The sequence below is a fragment of the Alligator mississippiensis genome, chromosome 16 (assembly GCF_030867095.1).
Source record: "Alligator mississippiensis isolate rAllMis1 chromosome 16, rAllMis1, whole genome shotgun sequence".
Taxonomy (NCBI): Eukaryota; Metazoa; Chordata; order Crocodylia; family Alligatoridae; genus Alligator; species Alligator mississippiensis.
Window position 1 is genome coordinate 32,878,828 of NC_081839.1, and position 24,839 is coordinate 32,903,666.

The 24,839-nt window shown below is 48.9% G+C and overlaps 2 protein-coding genes across 13 annotated transcripts in view; one reads left to right on the forward strand and one right to left on the reverse strand.

Annotated features, from left to right (window-relative positions):
- Positions 1 to 347: 347 nt before the first annotated feature.
- Positions 348 to 1,732, forward strand: CLDN25 (claudin 25). Its single transcript, XM_006269176.3, has one exon. It carries the CDS (start codon positions 645 to 647, stop codon positions 1,335 to 1,337), a length of 693 nt encoding a protein of 230 aa, XP_006269238.2. The 5' UTR covers positions 348 to 644; the 3' UTR covers positions 1,338 to 1,732.
- A 4,344-nt stretch (positions 1,733 to 6,076) lies between these two features.
- Positions 6,077 to 24,839, reverse strand: part of USP28 (ubiquitin specific peptidase 28) — a 35,254-nt gene continuing 16,491 nt past the window's right edge. For 4 of the 12 annotated variants that reach the window (XM_019483992.2, XM_019483991.2, XM_014594824.3 and 1 more), the window contains exons 10-26: positions 24,602 to 24,750; positions 22,473 to 22,600; positions 22,218 to 22,313; positions 20,783 to 20,962; positions 19,781 to 20,001; positions 18,787 to 18,857; positions 17,836 to 18,064; positions 17,228 to 17,425; positions 16,034 to 16,173; positions 15,661 to 15,846; positions 14,402 to 14,497; positions 12,714 to 12,892; positions 12,553 to 12,631; positions 11,734 to 11,813; positions 10,965 to 11,088; positions 9,973 to 10,171; positions 6,077 to 7,360 (exon numbers count right to left, since the gene is read on the reverse strand). In XM_019483992.2, the coding sequence (XP_019339537.1) occupies positions 7,185 to 7,360; positions 9,973 to 10,171; positions 10,965 to 11,088; positions 11,734 to 11,813; positions 12,553 to 12,631; positions 12,714 to 12,892; positions 14,402 to 14,497; positions 15,661 to 15,846; positions 16,034 to 16,173; positions 17,228 to 17,425; positions 17,836 to 18,064; positions 18,787 to 18,857; positions 19,781 to 20,001; positions 20,783 to 20,962; positions 22,218 to 22,313; positions 22,473 to 22,600; positions 24,602 to 24,750 (2,531 nt within the window). In that variant the 3' untranslated portion in view covers positions 6,077 to 7,184. Of the gene's footprint in view, positions 7,361 to 9,972; positions 10,172 to 10,964; positions 11,089 to 11,733; positions 11,814 to 12,552; positions 12,632 to 12,713; positions 12,893 to 14,401; positions 14,498 to 15,660; positions 15,847 to 16,033; positions 16,174 to 17,227; positions 17,426 to 17,835; positions 18,065 to 18,786; positions 18,858 to 19,780; positions 20,002 to 20,782; positions 20,963 to 22,217; positions 22,314 to 22,472; positions 22,601 to 24,207; positions 24,286 to 24,601; positions 24,751 to 24,839 lie in introns of those variants that run through there. The other 8 variants (XM_019484001.2, XM_019483997.2, XM_019483998.2 and 5 more) reach the window with 3 other exon arrangements.

Below are 24,839 nucleotides of genomic sequence, written 5' to 3' on the forward strand. Positions count from 1 at the left end.
AGTGCCACGCAGCCCAGGGCCCGAAGCTCGGGAGCGGGAGGCACCGGGACATCCCCTCCCACGCCGGACTCTCACAAGCAACAAGCAGGAGACTCCAGCGGGCTGCAGGGGAACAGCTCGGCCGCACTTCAGAGCTGCTCGGGCTTGTGGCTTTGCGTCGTGGCCGGGGCAGGAAAACCACGCTGCGCAGGCCTTGGCGACAAGCCACCCTGCAGAAGCTGCAAAGTGCTGCACACGCCGAGATATTGGCTGATGAGGTTTGATAGATTGCTTCCCTAGCATTGAATTTCAGCTCCTCGTGTACCTCGTATTTCCTGCCTAGCCAGGACTACTTACGGACTCTTTTTTTTTTTTTTTTTTTTTAAATACAGTAAAACCAACAAGACATGAAATGATTGTGGCCACACCCAGGAATTAGTGGTATAAGCTTGAATTTTCCCCACGCTGTTCCTCAGAAAGCTAGAAACAAATAGCAGCTCTCTGTCAATAGCCCGGCCACTGAAAACAGCACATTCATGGAAATCCACACCATAAATACACAGCTCCAAAAGCGTTAATACCAAAAGCTTCTGCTCCAGCACCTCAGCTTATCTCAGCCCCGCCAGCGGCGGAGCCGGGACACAGATTGCAGACGCAGCGTTAGCATGGCTTGGAGCTGCAACAGGAAAGTTCAGCTGAGTGGCATGTTTCTCTCGCTCTTCGGGTGGGTCTCGTCCTGTGTCACCACGTACGCGCCGCTCTGGAAGAACCTCAACTTGGACTTAAACGAACTGGAGATCTGGAACATGGGGCTCTGGCAGGTCTGCATCATCCAAGAGGAAGGCGCCATGGAGTGCAAAGCCTACGACTCTTTCCTGGCGCTGCCGCTGGACCTCAGGGTATCCCGCATCCTGATGTGCCTCTCCAATGGGCTGGGGCTCCTGGGGTTCGTGCTCTCCAGTTTCGGGCTGGACTGCTGGAAGCCCTGGGAAGACAAGCCGGAGCTAAGGAAACGCCTGGTGTGTTTCGGAGGGGCCATTTTTGGCATGTCCGGCATCGTGACCCTCACCCCCGTTTCCTGGGTTGCCTATAACACGGTGCTCGAGTTCTGGGACGAGACCATCCCGGAAATCGTCCCGCGGTGGGAATTTGGGGAGGCGATGTTCCTGGGCTGGTTTGCTGGATTTTTCCTCGTGGTGGGGGGGCTGCTCCTTCTCTGCTCCCCCTGCGCGGGAAGGACTGAGATGCCGGCAAACCCGTTAGCAGCTCGTCACGAAGCGGCCAGGATCCAGCGCCCGGCCAGGATGCCACATTGGAGCCACCCCTCACATCCCAAAAACGCCGACCTGGTAATCTAGGACTCCCAGCAGAGAGTTGTGTACAGGTACTGGCCCTCGCGATCCCAGAGCCAGTTCCCATAATGTTTTACAGGATGATTTGCTTATGCATAAGACAGTGTCGCAAATCTTCTTTCCTTCCTCTGTGTGTTTAACTTTTACGAGAGTAACAGCTTTTTTCTGCCACACTTGCAAACTGAGCCTAGCATTATAAAGCCACCCAGGGGGGACCCAGAGCAGTAAACAGCACTTCATATGCCTATCCCCATGTACCCTATAGCCTGTCACTGATTACACTGAAAATTTCCGATGGTTGCGAATGTATTGATTGTAAAGACTGTGCACAATTTTGAAAGTTCCCTCTTTCACTGTCCGTTGCATAGCGATGTATTCCAAATAAATTATTCAAGTAAAGAGCGAGATGTTTTTGTACTCTGGAGAAGTCCCTGTGTCTGGAACAGAGCGTAAAGACAATATTGTAGCTGCAGGGGCAATGCTGCTGTAGGGTGTCTCTTAGTTTATTTACTGAGCAAAAAAAAAATTGCTCGATATCAAAAACTAGATTTGTTGAGTCCAGGAAGGGTGCCAGGCCCACGGCAGCGCTGCACTCAGTGGGACTGTGGAGTATCGCAGGCTCTCAATTAGAAGGCTATCTTGCTCACTTGTGTACTGACAGCAATGAGCCTTAAGGGTCCGTCTAAAGATTTCTCCCCGATGTGCTGCCGTCGGCTGCGTACAAACTGCATGCTCACATGCACTGACTAATCCTGATGTGAGAAATCGGCTCAATACCCCTGCGGGCCGGGTCGGGAATCAGTTTGGTGCAACTGCGCTACCGGACACTTCTGTTTCGCTACCTTTAAAACTTTTGCTTGAAATACGGGCCGCGACTGCGACAACAAAGCACGGGGGGCTCCCATCCAAAAGCAGAAAACCGACTTCCTTTGAGAAGCAAAGTCCAGTTCTGCTTTAAAAGTTCAGTTTTGTAATTCGTACTTTGCTCCAGCTGAGATGAAGGGCAGAGTTGCCGACATATGCAGATGGGATTTTCTAGCCTGGTTGAACCCAGGACATATCAGAAACCTTGCATGTGGGCCCAAATCTGGAAATCCAGAGCTTCCAAAACAACCCGTCCTCCCCACCCGAGCTTTCCAGCTCTGCCCATCTTTACTTGAAGTGATTGCACGCTCTGGCCATGATCAAGCAGCTAACTTGAAGGTTGGGGTGTTTTTGATCTGCGGGTACAGATAGTCCTACCAGTATTAGGAAAACCGGAGGGTTCTGCATACAGTCTTGCTCTTCCACGCAGGTGCATGCTTGTCACCAAATCTGGGGTCAGGAAAGATTTTCTCCTTAAAATCAGACTGCCACAGACTCTGTGGGGTGCTGCCTTCTGGTGTAGCATGGGGCCTGGGTCTTTTCCTGGCATATTCTGACCCTCTATTAACCAAGCACTTCCCAGGGACTGGCAGCACCCTTGTCTCCCTGGCTTTCCCTATGACGTGCTGTTGGGCGTCTCTTGCAGTTGTAGAGGAAGGTCCTAAGCGGTGATCTGGGGGATTTCTTCAAGTTACCTATTGCCTGGGAATGGAATCGAGGATCCAGGACACCACTTCCCATCCTAAGTGCCCCTGTAGGGTCTCCAAGCATGAGCCAACAGGGGATCTTCCCCGTTTGCTCCAACAGGCTGTGGATCAGGCCTCCAATGCCTACAGTGAAACCTCAGGGCTCACGTTAGCAAGATGTGGAAGGAATCACAGGACTTTTTCATTCTGAAAAGTTTCCTCCATGGGCCTCCTCTCTTAGAGGTCGACAGCCGGGCACAACATGAAACTCCCCTGCAAGGGGCAGCCAGGGACCTCTTGATGGGACATAAAAGGCTCAGCCACTGATTCCCATGGCTCCACTGCACGGCACCTTAATGTCCACTTAGCTTGCACGAGAAGAGGATTCTCGTGGCTGCCGCCTTTCCCCTCGCCCCTTAAATCGGACGCTTGCATTCGTGGCAGCACAGATGGTGGCGGCGGGAGCCGGTCCACTGCAGGTGGAGTTCGGAGCGAAGAGCGCGGCCAGGAGTCCTGTTTCATGCAACATCCTTCACAATGAGGATCAAGAGATGCAAAACACTGAGGCGAGAAGGGCAGCATTCTTGGCAGGTGAATGCGCTTTGCAAAGATTTACACAAACTATTAGCTGTTTTCCAAAGGCTTGACAACTTCACAAAGCAAAGCGACTCTGTTTTGGCTGTAACTCAGACCTCCGCACCCTTTGGAAATAAAAATATGGGCGAGGGAAAGGGAAGGCAAGAGCGCGAGTGGAGGATGTTGTGACAGCCCAGACTCTTAGGTTGAACGCGCTCCCCTTTCTCTCCACAGCTTTAAGGCCTGATCCAATGTCAACAGAAAGCCCTCGGAGGAATTCAATGGGCACTGTTTAATGAAAACACGTTCGGAGCCCGGTCCAATTTCCTAATGTTTATTGTTCTTTGCGGGCTGTGGGGTGGGAGGCCTGTCAGCCATTACCTTGCTGGTAGTAATTTAAAGGCCCGGGGCAGGGAAATCTTCTCAGGATTGCACAAACTACAACATGCTAAATCTGCTTACGCTCCCAAAAACAACATCCCCGTCCTTCACAGGCTGGGGTGGCTTTCTGCAGCCGCGTGACATACGGGGCTTGAAATTATGCAGCAGCTACTAGCGTCTCGAGATAACAGAGCAGAGGGGAAGTCCGCAGGGGTGGCGAAGAGCAAATACAGCCGTGGGTTACATGGTGCAGAAGGCTACATTGAACTATTTCCAAGGCCCAAACCAGTTCAAACTTAGCTGGCCACTGAGCAAGGAGCGCCTCCAAACCAAGACCTCCCTCCCTCCCTCTGGGGATCAGACATGCAACTATCCCGAACCTAAGTCTGCAGCGTGTTACTGAACTCAAAACCATGAACAGACAGCACGCGTGAAAGCAGGGCATAACCACCACTTCCTTTTGGGATGAGAGTCGCATTGTGCTGCCCTTGGGCACGCTGTGCCATACATGTAAGACCATCACGTCAAACCACCAGATATCCTTGCCCTGTATAATTCCTTAGAAAGGTCATGGCAGGCTTGTGGTGCGTGCACGTTGGAAGACAGGGTCTCTTTCAACAGGGGTTTTCTGTTTTGATATTAAAGTATTAGCTGGGAGAAAGCAGGGCGACTATCACCTCCTGTGGTTACATAACCAGGAAAGACAAACGGACGAAGCAAACCACCCCACGGACAAGCCTAGACTCCAGCAGAAATCCACTCATCGTGACTACTTCTGCATCCACGGCCTCTTCTAAGCATCTGCGTTCTTCTTTGACCCCGCGAGTCTCAGGGTAGCGTGCCCCCTTCCCTCTCCATTGCTGGCAATTAGCCTGGGTTTGGCTAATCGCTAACAGACGCTGACCTACCCAAAGGAGAATGCTTCTGCTCAGTCCGGGCTGATGCCAGCCCCTGAATATGAACCAAAAAACATTGTGTTCCCAAACGGATCGACACGACGCCGAGCTGCGGGAGCTGAATGTTCTGCCCTCCTCTCCACTAATTTAACGTGACTAAGTTATTCACAGCTGCGTTCTTGGACATGGCAGTTTCCCGCAGGCTGCCTGAATGCCCGGCCTAACGCGGCACGGCTCAGCACAGAAAGGGGCTAAAGCAGGGCTCTGCTGCGCATCCCCCGTTAATTAGGAGACTTCAGCCCTGGTTAGCAACATCCAAACCACGTGTGAAATTCAATGGGAGACCGACCAGCCTAGCAGAAAGCAGGGGACATAATCCCCATCTCTATATTCCCATCTGGCCGTTCCTTTCTGATACGCTCCAGTGTCTCAGGCGACCCTCGTATTCAAAGGGGAGTGCATGTCACCACTGAGAATACAAACACCTTCTCTCCAAGGGTGCCGCGACTGTCTAAAGCCTGCTCCTTGAGCACGGGCTGGTGCCCCTCGAGACAAAAGGCAGCTGCCAGAAGGGCTAGAAACTTGTCCTTCCCATTAGAAAGCTAATTCAAAGCAGAGAGGAATGCGCACCTCCAGCCACACTGTTTAATTTTGAACATGAGACAACACTTGGATAGAAACCCAGACAGGAGGACAACTCAAAGGGCAACTGCAGCTCGCCCCACCCTCACTTCACTTCAGGGGACTTGGGGTAGACACAACTCTGCTGGAATCAGCCACATTATACCTTGCACTCACGCGCTACCTAACAAGACTTCAGGCTGCATGGCAGACAAGCAACGCATGCTTACAGCTAGTCGCACTTAACCCCAGGGCAGAAAATCACCAGTACTTCCTCTTGGCCTGCTCTACAATTTGCAGCATGCAACTATTGCAGCAGTGGCATTGCCAAGCCCCAAGTGGAAATGCTGTTAAGAGCCTTGTTGAAGGCTGATTATTAGGAGGTGAACCAACTCTACAACCCCTGACTAGCAGAAGTCGCTTCGCGTTTCCAACAGCTTTATCCATCCTAAGGGACAAACAGGAGGGTCACCGCCATACCACCCGGCACAAGACGTCTGTCTCTAGAGGCCACTCTTTCTTCACAGCAAAAATGTCATGGCAATTTTTTTTTGCATTTTTTTGTAACTTGAGAAACAGGTTTAAGCCATGTCAGACTCATCTTGTGGGTGACTGCTCTCTTTTCCTGCGTTCCCGCTGAGGCATAAGCGTGTCTTGGGACACCATACCAAAGGGGGGGGGGGGGAGGGGGGAGAGAAAAAAAACAAAACCCAGAGAGCTATTTTTTTCTAAAATAAAACTGCTTTTATTGCATGTTTATAAAACCTGCACATTCCTATCCAACAGGATTTCTTCCCATTTATTGGGAACAGCTTGTCTGAAACAATGTTATCATCATCCAAATAAAATGCAAACGGCCTTTAAAATGCATCCAGCTGGGGCTCTCCCCATCGCCCAGATGCATCATCACCGAAGGATATAAAAGCAGACCAGGTTCTCCAGGTGTGTCCAGTGTTCCTGTTCATCATCAATAACTCATTATTACAATTTACAGGAGGTGGAGGAGGAAATAGCTATGTTCACTTCTGAGAGAGGAACACATATTTCCATTTCTCTGGGGGACATGGCGGGGAAGGGGTCTCTTCTCTAGCCAGTGAGCTATGACCATGGCCCTGACCAGGGTGCAGAACGTCTGTCCTGTCTCACGGCCCTGTCACCGCTGACTTTCATCTCCCTCAGAAGAAGAGCCCAGTGTATTTGCTGGCTGAAAAACAGAGGTGCCCTTTTCTTGGGCTTGGTTCAACTAAAAAAAAATGCAGCTGCATGAATGATGGCCTGCACTGTATCCACTGTGGCTATCGTTCCTCGCTACTTAATCACCCAACTTGGACTGCTTGCCAAGCTGCTGGCACATATGGACGTCTAATCTCTTGCACCTGAGAGGTCAGAAAGGTGCGGGTGAGCCTAACAGGTCGGTGACACTTGTTAATTTGGTTGGTGTCCTGACCGGCTCTGCTACCCCACTGTCCACACGGTCCCAACTACTTATTCCTGATGGACTTTTTTTTTTTCAAAGGAGTGCCACAATATTCAAAGAGCCCTTTCCATATTCTTGTCAGTGCAAGACAGCTGCGATTGCCAGTCACATACTGAGCAGTCTGAGGTACGGTGTTCCTGCTCTTTGCATTTCAGCTTACAATGGTATCGCAAGAGTGCAACTCTGTCTTTTTTTCCCCTCCCCTCATATTTACAAAGTATGCGTTAGGTCTGTCTGAATGCGAATGGTCTACCTCTTTTTCCTCCCTCACCCGCTCGCACGTCCGATGGCAGGATTCAGCGCACTTAAGTGGTTTACAATATATCACAGCTACCGCTGAGAAGTCGGCGGCCTATTTCACAGTCACGGTTGAGGCCTCGTGGATGGACTCCATCACAGCGGCGAATCGGCTGCAGAGGTCGTAGGGGGAGTTGGGCCGGATCTTCGGGGGCTCTTTCAGGACAATCACCTCTGCAGAGCAGTCCAGCAGCCTGGGGAGCAATTCACCCAGCTTCATTTGCAGAGTCGCTGCAAAGGGGGGAGAGGACGGCAAAAGTCAAGCACGCTGAAACAACCGCAGGTGTTAGGGTCGCAAGAACAAAGCAGTTAGCTCATTTGATCTGCTTGAGCTCGTTACCAACCAGCAGCTCCCAGCCTGAGAACCGCTTGTGGCGAGCGCACAGAAATGTGTACGGTTTGGAGGAGCAGAGGCACCCGGGCCAACCGTCTGCCAAGTCCTGTATCTTACCTCTGACAAGGGCCGGTATCAAATGGCTCCGTGAAAAGAAAAAAACCTGTACTTCCAACTCGCTGTTCTTATCTCAAGGAAAACCAAAATATGCTGCCTTTGTTGCTGACCCGCTGGCTTCCCTGAACCCAGGTTGCATGACATGGTCATCCCCGTCTCAATTCTGCAACACTGAGAGCATTTGCAAGGCACATTTTCTCAACGACACTCAGTTTTAAAAAAAAAGTGTCAGCCCTCGCAGTCTCGGACTGATGCACTGGAGCCAAAACAGACCAGGAGTCATTCAACCCTTCATGAATACCAGTAATCAAGAGCTTAATAATGCCAGCTCCTGGGTATGGCCATAACCTGCATCCGACTGGAGGGCTGGTGGCAATGCGGTGGGGCTACTCGTGGCAGGGTAGCTCCTATAAAACACCACAGCATTGCAGCCTCCTGAGCAAGGTGAGTACAGGACACCGCAAACCCCTGGCCACCACTGCCTTGTGGGCTCTCCTTGGCTGGAGAACGGCTAAGGGACACCACCCGGATAGAAACATGCCCCCGGTGAGGCATTAGACAGTCAGCAGACGCTCTAATCTGTTGCTCTCTGGTATCAAGGCACTGGACGTCTGGACTCAGTCTGGGCTTCGGACTCTTACTGGTGTAAAGGAGTGATGGTAGGTCTAAGGCAGCCTCTGCTCCTCCATACCCCTGCCTAGCTGCACGGGTCTAAGGTCTTGATGTGAGGGTCACAGGACTCCATAAGGGGCACAAGCAGCCCTATTACAGGGTGGCCCACTTGCCTCTCTTAAGGCAGGCCCTAGAAAAGGCAGGCCAAAAAAGCCAAGCCCCAACCCAATCCATCCTGGCCAAAACAAAATCAAGCAAACTGCACATTGGAAACTTGTAGCAAGCTGTGTCGCTCTCAAGTTGGACTCGTTGGCCACAGGCAGATTCATTGGGCACCTGGCATGTTGACCACGATGGTTGCCTATATACTACAATATACCGGTGTCAATGCCAACACAGATAACGAGTCAAATCTGTGACTATTAAACAGTGAGAAACCAAAACCACCTGCTTTGGGACAGCCGGAGCAACACTATTCTGTTCAGGCACAGCAACAGCAGTTGGGCAGAGAGAAGCAAATTGAAAAAGAAAGTCTTCAAGTTAGTGATGTGCCCATCACAGAACCAGCTCAAGCTGCCAGTGAGCACAGCAACTGTGAGCTCACTATCCAGTCACTGGCATACCAGGCGGGTCATCCCCGCAGCAGGCCTAGCACATCCAATGCTAACAAAAGCTTTCAGACTCAGCGCTTTGCTCCTGGATGGACAACACCTCGGAAGGGCTTGAGACTTGCCAGGTGAACGTGCCAACAATAATGCCCATTTCTTTTTTCTGAAAGACTAGGTAGCAACTGCCCAACTTACTGCCCAAGAAATTTTGTACATAGCATGACCATGAGAGGAGGAAGGCGACTCCGCAGTTGGTCTACAGAACACAATGGAGGTAGAAAGAGGCAGGTGTTGCTCCTTCCGCACCTCCATCACCACCGGTTGGGTTTCCAATAAATGACTGCAGGTACAGTAGACAGACCTGGGGAAGTGATGCTGCTAGCCAATCTTTTCAGCTTCCCCGCTCTACATTTTGAGAACAAGCCTCCTCTTTCTGCTGTGGCAAGTTTACCCTCTGCTGGTAGAAGAGAGCAGTGTTGAGAGCCTCCAGCCAGGCCTCCCACTCAAGCTGAGACGAAATCAGGGAGACTTAATTTTATCATACAGACACAAAACCTGGAGCAAACCAGCCATCCAGTACTGAAACGCAGATTGCATTCTCTAGCAATTCAGGACCCTGATTTTCAAAGCTGGGCAGCAAGCTGCTCTCATCCATTCCTCAGTACCTTTTGGGAAAGTAGAGCACAATACCAACAGATGGGTAGTTATGAAGCTCTGGGCTGTAAGAAAAAAGTGACTGGTAGTGTCCCTATCACAGCGTAACATCAGAGTGCATCTGATACCACATGCTTGAGAAGTAAAGAGGCACCCAGATGTTCTCTCCTCTTCCAGGCCAGCACACAAGAGAAACCAAGAAAATCTGCTGGTTGGGAAGGTGGAAACTCAGGATGATAAAAAGAGCAAGGAGAGACCGAGGTATCTGTCTCCTGTTTCAAAAACATTCAACAGGCAGGAAACATTTCCTGTAGCTTAAGGACAAACCCCAATCACACTATTCCACTACACCATTCACGGGCAATAGGAGCAGACGGTTTTATACGCTACAGCATGCAAATACTATGAATGACACAGGGAGTGCTTTAAATGGTCAGTGAAGTCTTTTCCTAGTTCAGATGAGGGACCCAGCCAGGACACAGGGGACTGGAGAGGAAAACAAGCGATTGGCATGCTACCGTCCATGTCTTCTTGTCCCAGGTAAGAACACCAGCGGTTTCTCATGATCTCAATGGCGTCCAGGTCATCCTGTGAGATGTCGTTGTTGATGATGAGGTGCATGCAGGGGATGATCAGCTCGTTCAGGATGCTAACGCCATCTGCCACGTGCGCCTCATCGCTGCTTATAAAGAGAGCTGCCGCCACATCGTTCAGCTTCTGCGGGGAAAACCAGGCACGAAAGGCATTTGATAAAGAAAGCACTGACTTTCCTGAGTCAATGGGCTACTGGGAAAACTGTTCACCACCCACCCTCTCTGCCACTTTTTGGGCACAGGGGGAATACAACAGGACCAACCTGAGCTGCATGCATGCATCGGGAGAGATCACATTAGAGAGAACAAACTGCTCCAGAACTACGTCTAAGACACGCAAATAATTCTGGCCTTGAGAGGCCAGAATGGAGAACCACCACCACACAGCGGATGCCTTATTTGCTAAACTATGAATCCTCTCACTGGAGTTTGCTCCCTAGATTTTCATATTCATGTCAGCATGATGTGAGGACAGCTGCTGCTGTTATGGCTCCTACAGATAGAGTTACTCTGGATTCAGAAGCCACAGTGAAGCAGGAACAAAAGATAAATTCGAGTCTGATGTCATCTATTCCATTCCCCAAGACGAGCCACGCCACACTGTGCTCAATAACAGGAGGCTGAGAAGATCGCTGGCACAAAGAAGGGGACAAGGCTGGATACTCAAGGGGAGGGAAGACCACAGGCTATTGTTCCTAACAAAGTGCCATCAGGTGCACACAACAGCATTCACATCCTCACTGAAAGAACATCCTAAGGACAAGCACTGGTACCGTGTGTGGAAGGGGGTGCAAGGGGATTCAACCCACTGGGCACCCTGTGGAGATGTGACCTGAACCATGCAGCGACAAGGCTTGGGGCAGTTCACGCCAGCCCTGAAATCACTCGCTTTGAGGCTAGGACTCATCGATACAAACCAGCAGGCATTTTCTTCTGTACAAAGCAATCAGTGATTCGTCTGCTCCCCGGTTAGGCCCTTTCCTCAGCAGGGTGGTGTTACTTTGGTAGGCGTACACCAAGTAGGTCAGCGCTTCCTGGTACCTTTTAGAAGGAGGGAAGTGTCAGGTGCCAGCCACCCCACCACCTTCATCACGGTCCTACCTCTGCTCACCAGGCGGTCGCCTGGGAAAGATCACCCACTTCCTCCCAGAGAGGGGCCAGTGTCGGACCCAACGAACAAAACTTCCAATTAACTCCAACTGTAATTTTTACAGTAGGTGTAGCTGTCTCTCCTAGTTTCCACTGGCATTTGGAGACAAAGAGGACTGACAGAAGCTGAGAACCGCATTTTCGGGTTCTCCTAGTTTCCTATAACTGGAGCCAGTCAGAAATCTTTCAAGTGAACAATATTTAGCTAAAATTTGAAAATTCAGCACCTAAACATTATTTCAACAAGGCTCCATCTCAACTTAGGCCGGGGCCCACAGACACTTGTCGCACTTCTGAGTGAGTGCCTGCAAAGTCAGAGCCCTGTTCCCCTTCACCAGGACCTTCACAGCGGTGGGGTTTTGTCTGGATCTGAACTGTGCACTACCGACACCCCTCGTGAAATGGAATTGCTTTTCCACATACAGCTCTATTTACAGATGTACTATGGTTCAAGGTTGGCTTTGCAGCAGTACAGAAAGGGGCATCAGGGCCTCAGGCACAAAGGGCATTGGAAAAATATATAAAAGAGCAACCTACTTCCTATTCTGGTAGAGCTCCAACCCCGTCAGCAGATAAACAGACACCTTGCGAAATAAGCTGTAGTCTTCGTGCCATTTCTGTTCAGATGGAAAAAAAAGAAACATCACAGATGAAGTGTGCTTTCATACATGCACCTAGCTGCCAGCTCTTTGCCACAGGCTGAGTATGCATTTGTTTTTACCCTAGACTCAGGGTCCTCTTTCTCACTGTCTAATTAGAGAACTGTAGGTAAGTTATAGAGTGCCCCACATATGCGACCCATGCCCATCTTGGCTTTGGGGGGGGCAGTGCAAAACCCATTCAAGTCTATGCCAAGTTCTCTCTTAATATGTGGTACATGAGCTCACACCAGCTCAATGCAAGCTCCCAATTTACTGGCTCTGTTTCAACCTCCCAAAACAAACCAGGGTCATCAGGTTTGTGGCACTGTTCGGCTTCCCCTTTGCGGCCCAGAATTAGTGCTCTGCAATCCCCACCCACAGAGCAACCTTGACTTCTGCCGCTCAGGCACAGTGATGCTGCTTTGCCAGATGTGAGAAGCTGGCCACATGGCTCCAAATTGGACCACGTCTGCTGGCTGCTGCAGAAACAAGTACTGCAGAACTTGTGATAACGGAGTGGGACACATTAAATATCCCTGCCAGCACTCATCTGTCTCAAGAAGCCAGGTCCTAATGCTTCAAGGAGGAAGGGGTTTACCAATATGGGAACAACAATGCTGTCTGCTTGCACTGTGCCTGTCATCTGTGCACTGCACTAGGACACTTTTGGTACAAAGACATTAGAGAGAAGAGAAAGCTATACTTAGTCCCTTACCTTGTACTCTTCCATATCCACATCATCAGGGCCAATCTCCTTCAGCTTAGCTTGTGCTACCTTCATAATACTAATGGACCTGCTCAGAGACAGAAGGATTAGAGCGCTAAGGCTAGGGAACACCGAGTCCCAAAGACAGCATCAGGTCTGCTGGTACGAACCGTTCATCGTAGCTGAGGTTCTTGTCCGCAAACTGCTCCAGCAGCGTCCGCTCCACCACCCGCTTGGGAGCTTTGTTCTGCAGGAAGTAGACAAGCACATGCTGCAACCGGGGGTCGCTCTGAGGCGTCGGGGTCTCTTTGGCCAGTAGATACAGTCTGGAATACTCTTCCCGGAAGGCCTGCCAAAGCCAAAGGAAAGCTAAAGGCCCAATTCACCCTTAGCACACATGCTGACTAGGAGCTCTGCAGCTGGAAAGTTTCTTCTAAGCCTATGCTTGCCCTGGTCTGTGCCAAGATTCATGGAGGAGATGTCTCTCTTCTTGAGACTCTCTAACTGCTCTCTATTTTGTCTGGTAACAGCATTGTTCTACTCCAGCAAGTGCAAGGAGATCTATGAACCCATAGTGGCAAGTACCGTGTAAAGACTCATCATCACTAAGCTATATGAACATTCAGGAGAGGGCTTTAAAATGCATCCAAACCATGTGGGGCTATCTCCACCCACAGCTGAGTACTTGTAGGGAAAGCATTGGGGTAATATATGCCTGCTGAGGGCAATGAGACAGGTAGATTTTCCCGCAGCCTCCTCCTATCAGCTTTCCGTTGCTTGTCCATTGGCTAACACCAGCTCCTCTGTGCAGGAATGTTTATTGGTTCAAGTCGCTCCTAATTAATGCAAAAAGGTTTATGGGGATCCATGTTACAGAGATCCCTAGAAATAACATGCAGAGTTAGTTTCTAATCACACCTGAGCTAATTTTGATTAAAATTCATGCTAATCATAATGAGCACTTAGACAACACTTCTCCTCACAGGACCTCCAAGTGCTTTGCAGATATGAGTTAAAGCAGTGAGGCACCGAGGGCAAATAGTCTCTTGCACACGGGGAGAGCAAGAGTGAATTAGCCAGGGTCCCACAGCAAGCCACTGTTGGACCTGAGCTGAAAACAGACACTCAACCTTTGGCTCCGGCTACCAGATGATAGCAAACTTGCTTACACTTAATTTTACTCAGGACACGCAGACTTCAGTAGGACCTCTAATGCGAGTACAGCTAAATACCTGTGTTAGCAAAAGCAGGATCCACTGACCTACACTGCACTGCTCACGTACAAAACCCTCATATACATTTTGGTTAGGCATACATGTATTTGGGGGCTATTCACATACACGGTGCCGGATTTGGGGGAAGAACCTAGAATTCTTTGATACCCAGAGCCACGAGACATGCTTCTTCTTTTCTTGGAAAACTCCAAATTTGGATTTTCAGCAAAAACATCCCATGCCTTTTCATGCAGGAGGCTCAGAAGGGGATTGGACGTGGAGTAAATTGAATCTATTTTCATTGACTGATTTGAGCAACATAAATCGAAGTAGCAGTAAATCACTTCTGGGAAGACTTTTTATTCTTACAGTCTAAGGTATTACTTGTAACACACAGGCGGACACACTTACAAAATACGTTGGTTTTCTCCTGATTATCACTTTTTGATATTAGCTCTCAAAATACCACTGCAGTGAGAGGCACAGGCAAGACATGCGCAAGAGGGAAAAAAAACCAAACTGAAGGCAAACACCTGAAGAGAAGGTTGCCAATTCATACTTGTGACTTGCTGAAGCAGAATACATGTTTTCCAGTCAAAATGCAAAAACATGCGAACTATGATTTAAGAGAGAGAAAAAGATACCTTAACAAGCCCTGCTTCAGACCCATCCCGGTCAAAGGTCTGACGGGCTTTGGCAATAGCCAGGATCACACCTTGCATGGCTGGACTAAGCATCACCTACCACAAGCGCACAGGATGGAAAGAGAGAGAAAGAGAGGGGGGTGAGGAATGAAAAGCTATTGTAATGAAAGGAAAATTCAAAAAGAAAATGGTTTAAGGACAATTTTTCAAAGATGGAAACAGGTAGGGCAACTCAGAGGTGTCATAGACTTGGCACTTATTTTCACTAGAATTACTCTGGGATGTCCCAGCTGTCACATGTGCTGCCCAAGGTGCTACAGAAGTAGGAAGACTTCCCTGCAGCACCCCAAACATTCCTCCTCCAGGTTCATATTCAACAGCCCATGAGAGTGTCAAGCACGCTAACCACGACCCCAGTTCATCCCATTCAGAGTCTTGCAAAATTATCTAACAGCTGAGCAGGGCCCGAGGCAAGGCATTCCAGCGTGCTACCTTCGCACCACGAGCACATACTGAACTCACTCCGGTCATAAACAGCGCAGCACAAACGCTCGGAAGATCTTCGAGACGCAGCAGAAATGCTGGTTCGTGTGAAGGTCAATGCTAAACTAACAGCAAACCCTATAAATGCTAAACTAACAGCAAACCCTATAAATGCTAAACTAACAGCAAATCCTATAAATGCTCACGTAAACTGCCTGAACACTTCCATTATCTTGCAGACGCATCTATACGTGAAGCGCATTTGCAGTTAGAGAAGACACTGAGATGTTTATCATGTGCTATCTGAGTTCCAGTTTTACTTGTCAGCACCGAGAGGACATATCTGGGGTTGGACAAGTCCTAGTGTATTCAGCGTGTTTTACATTATCAGCTGACAATTCAGATGATATGCGACAGGCAGAATCAACCTCCTAGGTAAAAAAAAAGAGTAAAAGTCTAAGTAAAGGACAGAGTCCTAGGAACACCTTAGATATAGATTCGAGTGACAGGAAGGAAAAAAAAAGAGGAAAAGGGGGCTTAAAGACACTGCGAGAGGAGCTCTGGAGTACGGGGTTTCTTTTTACAAAGTCACATTCCTAATAGCTTTAAAAAATAAATCACCTGTTAATTAACTGGCCTAACCTGGCTGCTTGCTACCGATGGGGGGTGTAACCCAAGCTGCCCCAATGTCACAGATCTCATGACAACCCCAAGACCACCTGTGCCTCCCAAGTTCCTGATAACGACAGCAATAAGAGGCTCCCATGCTGCTGTACCTCCTCGTTATATCCGTCTGCGTCAGATCTAACCAGAATCTTCCCCACACTAGGGATCTCCACTTCAGAGACCTGTGAGCCAGGCTGGGCAGCAGACTCTGTCCCTTTAGCATCCTGCTGCTGTTCTGCCTGAGCTTTAGGGGCTGTTGCGCTTGGCGGGGCCTTTGCTGGTTCAGCCTCCTCCAGCTGTGGCAGCAGACAGAAGAGAGAAAAAGAGAGAGGAGAGTAAGAAACACAAAAACCCAGGAAAGCAGAAGGGAGCTGAATGAAAAGACGCAGAGCTACAGAGATCTAGGCAGGGTAGAAATTTGTTAATGGGTGGATGCAAAGACTAGAGCTGGCTGCTTTGTGGGCCCCGCTGCAGCGTCCTCACCTTGCACAGAGCCGCTTCCACACCGTTCTTCTCGTAGGCATCCGCTGTGTTGGCAATGGCCTGGGCGGTCTGCTCCTTCGCCATCATGGCGTGTTGGGAAGACAGCGAGTGCAGGTCAGGCTCGCAGGCTGAAGGCTGATCTGATGGAAGTGGAAAGAGATGCTGGTGTTACCGAGAAGATACAAATCCAGAGGGACAAAATGGGAAACGGCAGCCAGGGCGGATGGCTGCAGGGTACCGCTCCTTCGAGCTTATCAGGCGCACCAACCGATTTTCCTGCCCTGTTCATGAATCCATACAGCTGCTCTTTCTACAGCGCTGCAAGGGCCACAGGCCTCCTTTGTTACTCAGACCAGCTGAGCTCTCCCAACACCCAGCTCCCGGTAGCAGAAGCATCGGGGTTCTGCTGAAGACCTGATCTAGGAAAACACGCAAGTAAGAGGAATTCCCTGCTGACAACAACAGCAAAGCTCAAGCATTGAAGGCTGTGCACATGCTTGGGGTGCAGGAGCTTCTCAACCAGAGCCTCAGCCCTTTCTGCACAGCTCAGGAGGTCCTCAGTCGAGAATAAATACCTCAGCCATTCAGCTGCTCATTACTGCAATGATTTTTGGGTCCCTCCAGAACTGTGGCTTTCACAAAACATTCAGGGAGTCTTTCTGTCGAATGCTGCGTCACATGGCAAACCGGGACCTCCAGCTGCACATCACGGTGGCCTCTGAAGCATGATAGTTAATCCTATCCGGGACGTACTGATCAACCAGCTCCCTACATTGCCCCTTCCAGTTCCAAGTATACGAAACTCTTCCTCACCTCCTGTAGCACTGCTGTGCAGTTTGATATCTGCTGCATTTCAACAGCAACATCTCACACTGGCGGGTTTGTGAAACTCATGGACATCAGAGAGATGCAGGCTATCAAGGAGAGCGTGAAGTGGGAGTTTCCCACCCAACAGTTTACCCCGCACAGGTACAAAACATCACAGTGTAATTCAATCAGAGAGAGATTAGATCTTCTATTATCTGACTGCAAAACCACATTTCACCAGACAGTTACAGGCCTGTAGCTCTGTTGGTAGCTTTCCCCAAGCTTTCAAACGTGTTTAAAAAGGCTCTGATCAAAGTAGGATTTGTTCCATGCAGGCAGTCCCTACAGTCCCAACAAGGTCTGCAGCTGCAGAAATGTCACACCAACCTGGTCCTGATTCAGAAAAGAAATCCTGAGATTCAGAAGCAGACGATGGCTCGATCTGAGGGATCTTGCAGGACTGCTCCCCTTCCCATTCCTCCACCTCCTGCTCAAGCCTCCAGTTGTCCTCTTGTATGTAATGCTTCAGTTCAGGTGGCAGGTCTTCAACTTCCTTCTGGAATTGCCCAGCCCCTGCATCATCATCTGTTGCACAAACAAGACTTTTATTTGGCAAGACTAGACTTGGGAGCAAGGTAACATTATTGTCCAACGAGGGGAATCTTGAAATATGGCAGGAGATTAGCATCTATCCCGAGTTCACTGAGTCCACTGAAAGTATTGGTCAAAATTTCAAGAGGGAGATATTTAACTTTACCAAGGGCAACTATGGATGGGACTTATATGGCGGGAGCTAGAATACAGCATTTCATTTTTTTTTTCATTTGGCTGTAGCCAATTTACAACTGCTCTGAGTCTCATTTTTCCCCGTCTGCAAAATGGGGACAATACTTTCTAGCTTCCATGGGTATTAGGAGGCTAAAAGAGCATCTGCTGCTGGAGAGACCACACGTGACACAAGCAACTAAGACAACTAGGGGCTTTGAGTCCAGTACCTGCAACGTAGCGTGGCATCTTATCCTTTATGTACATCAGGCAGTAGGCACTGGCATTCTTCAGGCCTCCAAACGAATCTCTCTCCAGCTCTTCCCATGATGATTCTGTCACTGAGATGTCATTGTATTTAAGCCAGCTCTTCCGGGGCTGGTCATAGATATAGGCCCAGTAATGACCTGCATTTGCTTGGCCTTCATGAACCAGGACTGCATGCAAACGATAAGGAACCTGAAAGTTCACAAGGACAAGATTTCCAGGCTTATTTTAAGCAGATTAAGTAATGCGATCTCTACAGAAATCTAGAATGACATTTGCAGCTGTCGTAATGTCGAAGAATTGTCCATTCATACGTTGGACTGATGAATACAGATTCCTTTTCTCTTGGTGAGCTCACTTAAAAACAGTCTCCCACCAGCGTTTGCAGCATCTACTGGCAATTGGACCCCAGCTAAGGGAGGGACAGAGTGGTGGCAATTATTTGCAAGGCATCCGTAAGGAAGACTATGCTGAATGAGAGAAATGTGCTGGAGGGGAACTGTACTGTTGCTCTACTGAGACAGAGTTCAGGCTTGCAGGGCCTTTGCACAATCCACATATATCTATGAATCTGAAAACCTTGTCTTATCATGGGCAGGAGTGTGCAAAACAGTGACAAGTGACAACAGGCAACACCCAAATGCATTATGATGAATTCATTGCTAGGTTAATAGATTCTATTATTGCCTGATGGAAAACGCTGTTCTAAATTAACTCTCCCCCTCTTCAGAAAGGCAGGGTTTTGCTTTCAAAGCAAGCCCTGTGATACATTTAGAGCATTGCCCCATCCTCCCACACACACGCTTGTGTACAAACATGCAACTCTCACTAACAGCAAATGTAGCTTGTATGCACACATCAGTATAAACTTCAAGCACGCTTGCGTTTTACCCTAACCAAGTCACGCTGCGTACCTGACGGAGGACAGGGTCACAATACATCTTCTCAATGGACTGGCTGATTCGGGCAATAGAGTCCTTCAAATCTGTTAAGAAGAGCATGCACGAGGAAGTTAGCAACTTGAGGTTTCACAGCATCCCCTCCTTCCCAAAAATACAGGGCTTCACACTGAAACTAGTCCTTAGATGCCTATATGATATTTAGGGGGAATTTAGGTGTCTAAGTCCTGAAGAGCAAATACAAATGGCCTTTCACCAGCAGCTCTAAGCAGCATTGGGTGTCTAAATGCATCAGATGCCGTGCTTTCAGGCTGCTGAATTTCACAGGCATCAATGCTAGGGCTTCTGTGCATACAGCGCCCGACTCCTTCTTAGCCCTATTGCTGTTCAAAACGATGCTGGGGCTTCTCAACTCCACGGAAAAGGAAGCAGAAAACAAATATGGATACCTCTAACTCACATCAGCGCTGAGTTCAGCTGAAAACAGCTGCTGGCACCCACCTTTTGCCCAAGCATCTAGTGGCTGGAGAAATGCCCAGTGGCAATCTGGGTTCTGGGCCCACTTGAGCCAGAGGGGACTTGGGACCAGAAGCCCCACTTCCTACCACCTTGGCTTAACCACCACCGCGATATGGAATAGCATAGGGGAGGCCACTCGCTGCCTGCCCATTAAACCTGAACTGCTGGATGGACAAGAGGGGCTGAGCCTAAAGCAAGCGAGCAGGGGGAGCCTGCCTCCACAAGCTAGCGGTCCCCAGCTCTCTTCTGGGAAAGCTCCAGTCCCCATTCCCGGCACTGACAGTGCAGATTTCATTATGCCATCACTGATTAACCCACAGAAATAACCCTGGCAGCTGGGACCGGGACCCTCCCAAGTGCAGCACGTTGCATCTGCACCCAGTGCTGCAGGGCAGCCCTGCTGGGGTGGGGAATAGCTCACAAATTCTCCAGCAGAAGGGAATCGAGTCTGGCACATAGCTGAAATACTTGACAAACTCTCTGGACCAACCTTGAATGTCCTGTTCAATCTCACTCCTCCAGCGCTGCAGGCACGTCCGAACCAGGCTCATTTCCTCCTCGGTGGCCACGTGAGGGGCTGGGCGCTCAGGCACTCTCGTCAGCGAAGCCGAGGAGTGGACCGGCTTGCTCACTGGTTCTGGCTGCGGCGGGGTGTCTGCTGGAGCAGAGGCCGCATCTTCAGGTTTCTCAGCATCCTCCATTTTTAATGCACTATGAAGCAAAAGCCAAGATGGATGGACAGGTTATCGTGGCTGCCGCCACCAGCGAAATCACTCCAGAGGGCAATCTTTTAACCATCAAATAAAAAAAAAACAGACCCCAAACCACTTGAGATGTGAATGAGCAGTTCCCTTCTCAGAGCATGCCCAGCCTGTATCGGTGATTATTCAGAAGACAGCCCATCTACAAGCTTATTCACCTGCAGCCCCTTCCTGGAAGACTAGATCCCTGGACAACAGGTGATACAAGGTCTTGCACGGCTCATTCCTTCCACACTCGGGCGCAGAAGTGCCAAACACAGACGCTGGCAAGTCCTTTCCTGTTGTGCTACAGAACTCGTTCTTTCTCTGCTTTAATTTGGAGTGCAAACCAAGCACGGTGGGCAGGTGTGTGATCATTCATATTGCCCTACTTCAATGGCTGAAGAAACAAAAATGACCACCCTATGCAAACAGATTGCATCATCTTTTCAGGATTACTGCCTAAACACAGCACTTCGGCTTTGTCTCCAGAAGGGTGCAGGGGGAAATGGGACAGACTAGATGCAGAGTGTTACGTGGGTACAAACTGGCAGCATGAGCATGAGGAAAGACAGATAAAAAGGTGACCAATTGCTCTTTCTGGGCTACCATATCGCACATCCTCACTTCAGAGTGCCTAGACAGCCCCGTCAGGGCTTCCCTCCTGGAGTGACAAGCTGGGTCTCCAACTCAAAAGGAAAAACCGAGCGCTCTCTCCTTCTCTGGTGAAGAGCTTTTTCTTCTTTCCTCACCTGTTTTGCAGCAGAGGCCCATCCAACACACGGGGCTCCGCTTGGGGCTCCGAAGGGGCCACCGGCGACTCCTGGGTGGAGGGACCATCCGCAGGCAGCTTGGCGGTGACAAATTCAAGGACATACTGTAGCATGTCAGGCAAGGGGAAACGGGTTGGGCCAGAGCCGTACTGCATGTATCTAAAGGGCCAAAGCACGAGACTGTTTTAATAACTGAGGAAGAGGAGGATTCTGGCAACTGAGAAAACACAAACAAGCCTGATGAATGTGTGTAAATTAATGACCAATGGTCCTCACGGGGCGTTAATACACAGCAGGTACACAACGTGGTAAATGCACCTTGCATGCACCCTGCCTGCTTCCTCACACCTTGAGTGGTCTTCACGGACCAGCCCTCAAAGCAGTCTGGGTGGGATCCTCTCCCCCACGCAGGGTTTTTCCTCCCACTCATGGGCTCTCCCCCCTGCACACGGTTTCTGTCTTCCTTGGTTGGATCCTCAGTAAAGCAGAGGTGCTAGGCTACAAAAGCTTGCCCCTTTGCTCTGTTCAACCTTCCCTTATCTCTAAGTCACTCTCTTGGTCCCCACCACCCACCACCCCCTTATCAGGAGTCTCCCAAGAGCTCAAGAAACTACATTTTTCCTATGGACTATTTGGCCTATTGAATATTGGACTTCTTTGCTCACTCTCACCAATACAGAGCCCAAATTTAATGGTGGTGTCTATCCTACACACAACTCTTGACAAATGGAGCCAAGAGTAACTTCATCCTACATCCAATGAACCCAAGAAATGGCCTTGCCAGGAACGGTTACATCTAAGGACTGCAACCCCATCCATGACTTGGCCAGAGAGCATCCAGGGCTGGGAAAAGCTTGCACCTAGCTTTTCTCCGTGGTTTTGAAATCTGGCACCACAGATGAGTCACAGCAGTGGCCACCTCAAATTTAGTTTTTTTAAAATTTCCTTCCAATAGCTTTCCTTCAGATAGTTTTTTGCCCCTCTCTGCAAGTTTTCTTGGAAGATGCAAACAAGACAGGATGTGATCGTATCAGCTCTCAGGAGATTTTACCACCCCTTCAAATCTCCTCTGAAATATGAACTTTCATTTCTACCAGGGAGAACCTTTACAATCTTTTCTCCTATGCCCGAAGAAGTGTGTTTGTGCCCGAAACCTTGCAGTTAAAGTTTTTTTTTGCAAAAATCGAGTTGGTCTAATAAAAGATATCACCTCTACCACGAGTCCTGATTCCTATCAGCTCTCAGTTTATTCATCAGAAGACAAATTTACCAGGGACTTAACAGCTGACAATGCAGCAACCCCCGCCTTTTCTCTTTATTTAGGAACGCTAGCGTACGCAGAGCCTCTACTTTGTAACGTGCTTCAAGAGAAGCCAGGTACCAACTTCCACGCGGTAGAAACCTGGCTGCTTACCTTTCCAGTTTCTCCTGTAGAACTGCGATTTGCTCTTTTAACAACCTGATCTCCTCTCTCTTCTTCTGAATGGCCTCTTTACTGCTGTACAAGTACCTAAAGAAACAATACCCCGCAAAAGTCACCGCACGATGTACACACACCTCTCTCTCGCATGCAAACGTGATATGAACCCTCCCTGTTCCCAGACGCTCGCCCCTCTGCTGCTCAAGTTAGAATAAAACAGAACAAGTGTAAAGCAACATAGCAGCTCACCGGTCCATATAAATTATCTGAGGGAATTCAAGCTTCGTGTGAATCTTCTCCGGCTGCCCCAGCGATTGATTGAATTCAAACCGGGAAAGCTCAAAAGTCAATACTGGAGGGAGCTTCGTAAACCAGCGCTGCGATACAAACAGAAATGTCCCGGCAAGGACAGGTTTTGAGAATATTGCTGCGTGACGTGTTTTATTTCCAAACATCACTACCCACCCCCCCGCCACAAAAACGCTTCTTCCTTTAAATGCACAAAAGTACATATAAGTCATTGAACGGCTAGTCAGGAAGTCTGACGTTACAAAACCTAAAAGATGTGACTTCCATTTCAGATTTTCACTACAGAAAATCTGGTTGATTATCAAGTCCCCAAACCTGCCCCGTGCACTCAGATAGACAGACTGTCAAGCACTGGATTTAAAAAAAGCCCCTGGAGAATGGCCTCGGAGTTCCTTCGCAATGCAGCCGGCATGCAATGGACATCGGCAGACGGCAGCTTTTACCCGAGACTTGGACACTCATCAATTCTCAGTTTATTCATCAACTGTTCAACTTCCGAGGTTCAGACAACAGACTCAATGTCCCGGTCTCTGGGCTTTCTCTAGCTCCCATGTTTCACAAATACCTCAAACATCCAGTGCCAGAAGAATACTCCACCCAGCTCTGCAGGGTGTCGGGCAGACAGTGCTCTCCCCTTGCGGGCTCTGGACAGTACACTAGGGTCATTGTGCTCTGAAAGACCTGTATCCTAAGTCTTGACACAATTTTCCTCACCACCCCCCCCATCAAAATGCACCAGCAAGTTTTTTTAAGTATAAAATAATATTTAAAATGAAAGGCAATCTTATTTACATATACAGAGGGAAGTCTGTAAGTCCCCTCAAAAGACAAAATGTACCTTATTCTATCTCCCCTACCATGCAGTCTTCCAAGCACAATAATCTAGGAAGTGAAATCCAGCATACATTTCCAGTCACGTATCTTAGCAAAAAACCCGCCAGCCCGACTTGTGCTTGGATAGCAGCAGAATACCTAGGAACGGTCCCTTACTTACAAATAAAAAAAAAAGTTTCCCCTAAACTTCAGTGCAGGTTTTAAAAGAACTGGAAACTCAAATAAAAAAAAGGACCTCTGGGAATCATGCCCTGGGCCCCTTCACCCCAACGCTGCAACATCAATCCGGCTACAGGTCTGCTTCAATTGTGTCTGGGCAGCACTTGCACAGGAGCGGACACTGCCAGCATGAGACAGTTGATTCTCGAGTCCAATGGGCTTTATTAACAAGTTATCCTGAGTCTAGAAGCTGCTCTCCTTTTTTATTGAAGCCATTCCAACTCCTCTTTCAAACGCTTTTCTAGTGAGAGTGAAACTTTCTTCTCCCTCTCTGCCTGGATGCCCAACCCTCTCAAATACCTCCTGAGCGCTGTCTACACCACCTTTTTAACATTCCCTACATATTCACTCCCTTCCTCTGCCTTCACATCGCATCGCTTTAGCTGCCCTTCTCTGCAGTCTACCTTTCTTTATAGAGAAGTGATTCTGAATGCAATGGACGCATCTTATTTTTCACTTTGTCACAAAATTAAGTAGCTTATGATCGGCTCATGATTTGAGTGACTTCAGAAAAAAGGAAAAAAAAAAATCAGCACAGGCAGAAAATTTAAGAGTGAAAATGAGACAGAAAAAAAATACACACTGTAATAGGGAGAAGAGATACAAATTCCAAATGGCATACCATCGAGTTAAGCACTGAACTTTACCCTCCGAAAATATGGAGGCAGTGGGTCTCCCCCTACTCAGGTACAGGTAAGCTTCAACAGAAAGAAAGAGACTTTATCACACTTACACATCAGAGGCAGAAGCTTTTTTAAAAAGGTCAAGTCCTTGAGTATACTACACAGGACAAAAACATCTTTAAAAAGAAGCTAAGGCTCAGCGACTTCAGCATCAACTCAGACATTTAATATTCACATACATTTACATTACTCCGGCTCGCCACCGAATGTTTTACAATTGGTCAGGGGGAGAATGTTTTCAGTGTGCATTTGAAATGTTCGGGGTACACAAAGGCCTTCTGCACTATACTAATGATACCCTTTGGAGAAGAGCAAGTAACACATCAAACCAACCTCTTGTCCGTATTTCACCGATTGAGTTGTTGCCTTCTCATCAATCTCCCCCTCTACCATGGCCCCTTCCAAGCACTCGGTCAAGTCCCGATAACCGTTTACCTGAAGGGGATACTGGCCAAAAGCCTCTATCTTGGAAAAGGTCTTGCCTGAAGAAGGGAAAGGAAAAAGAAGAAGAAAACTGTTCAGGATCAAGAAAAAAAATGTTTTTTAAGATCCCTCTGGTGCTTAACTTGGC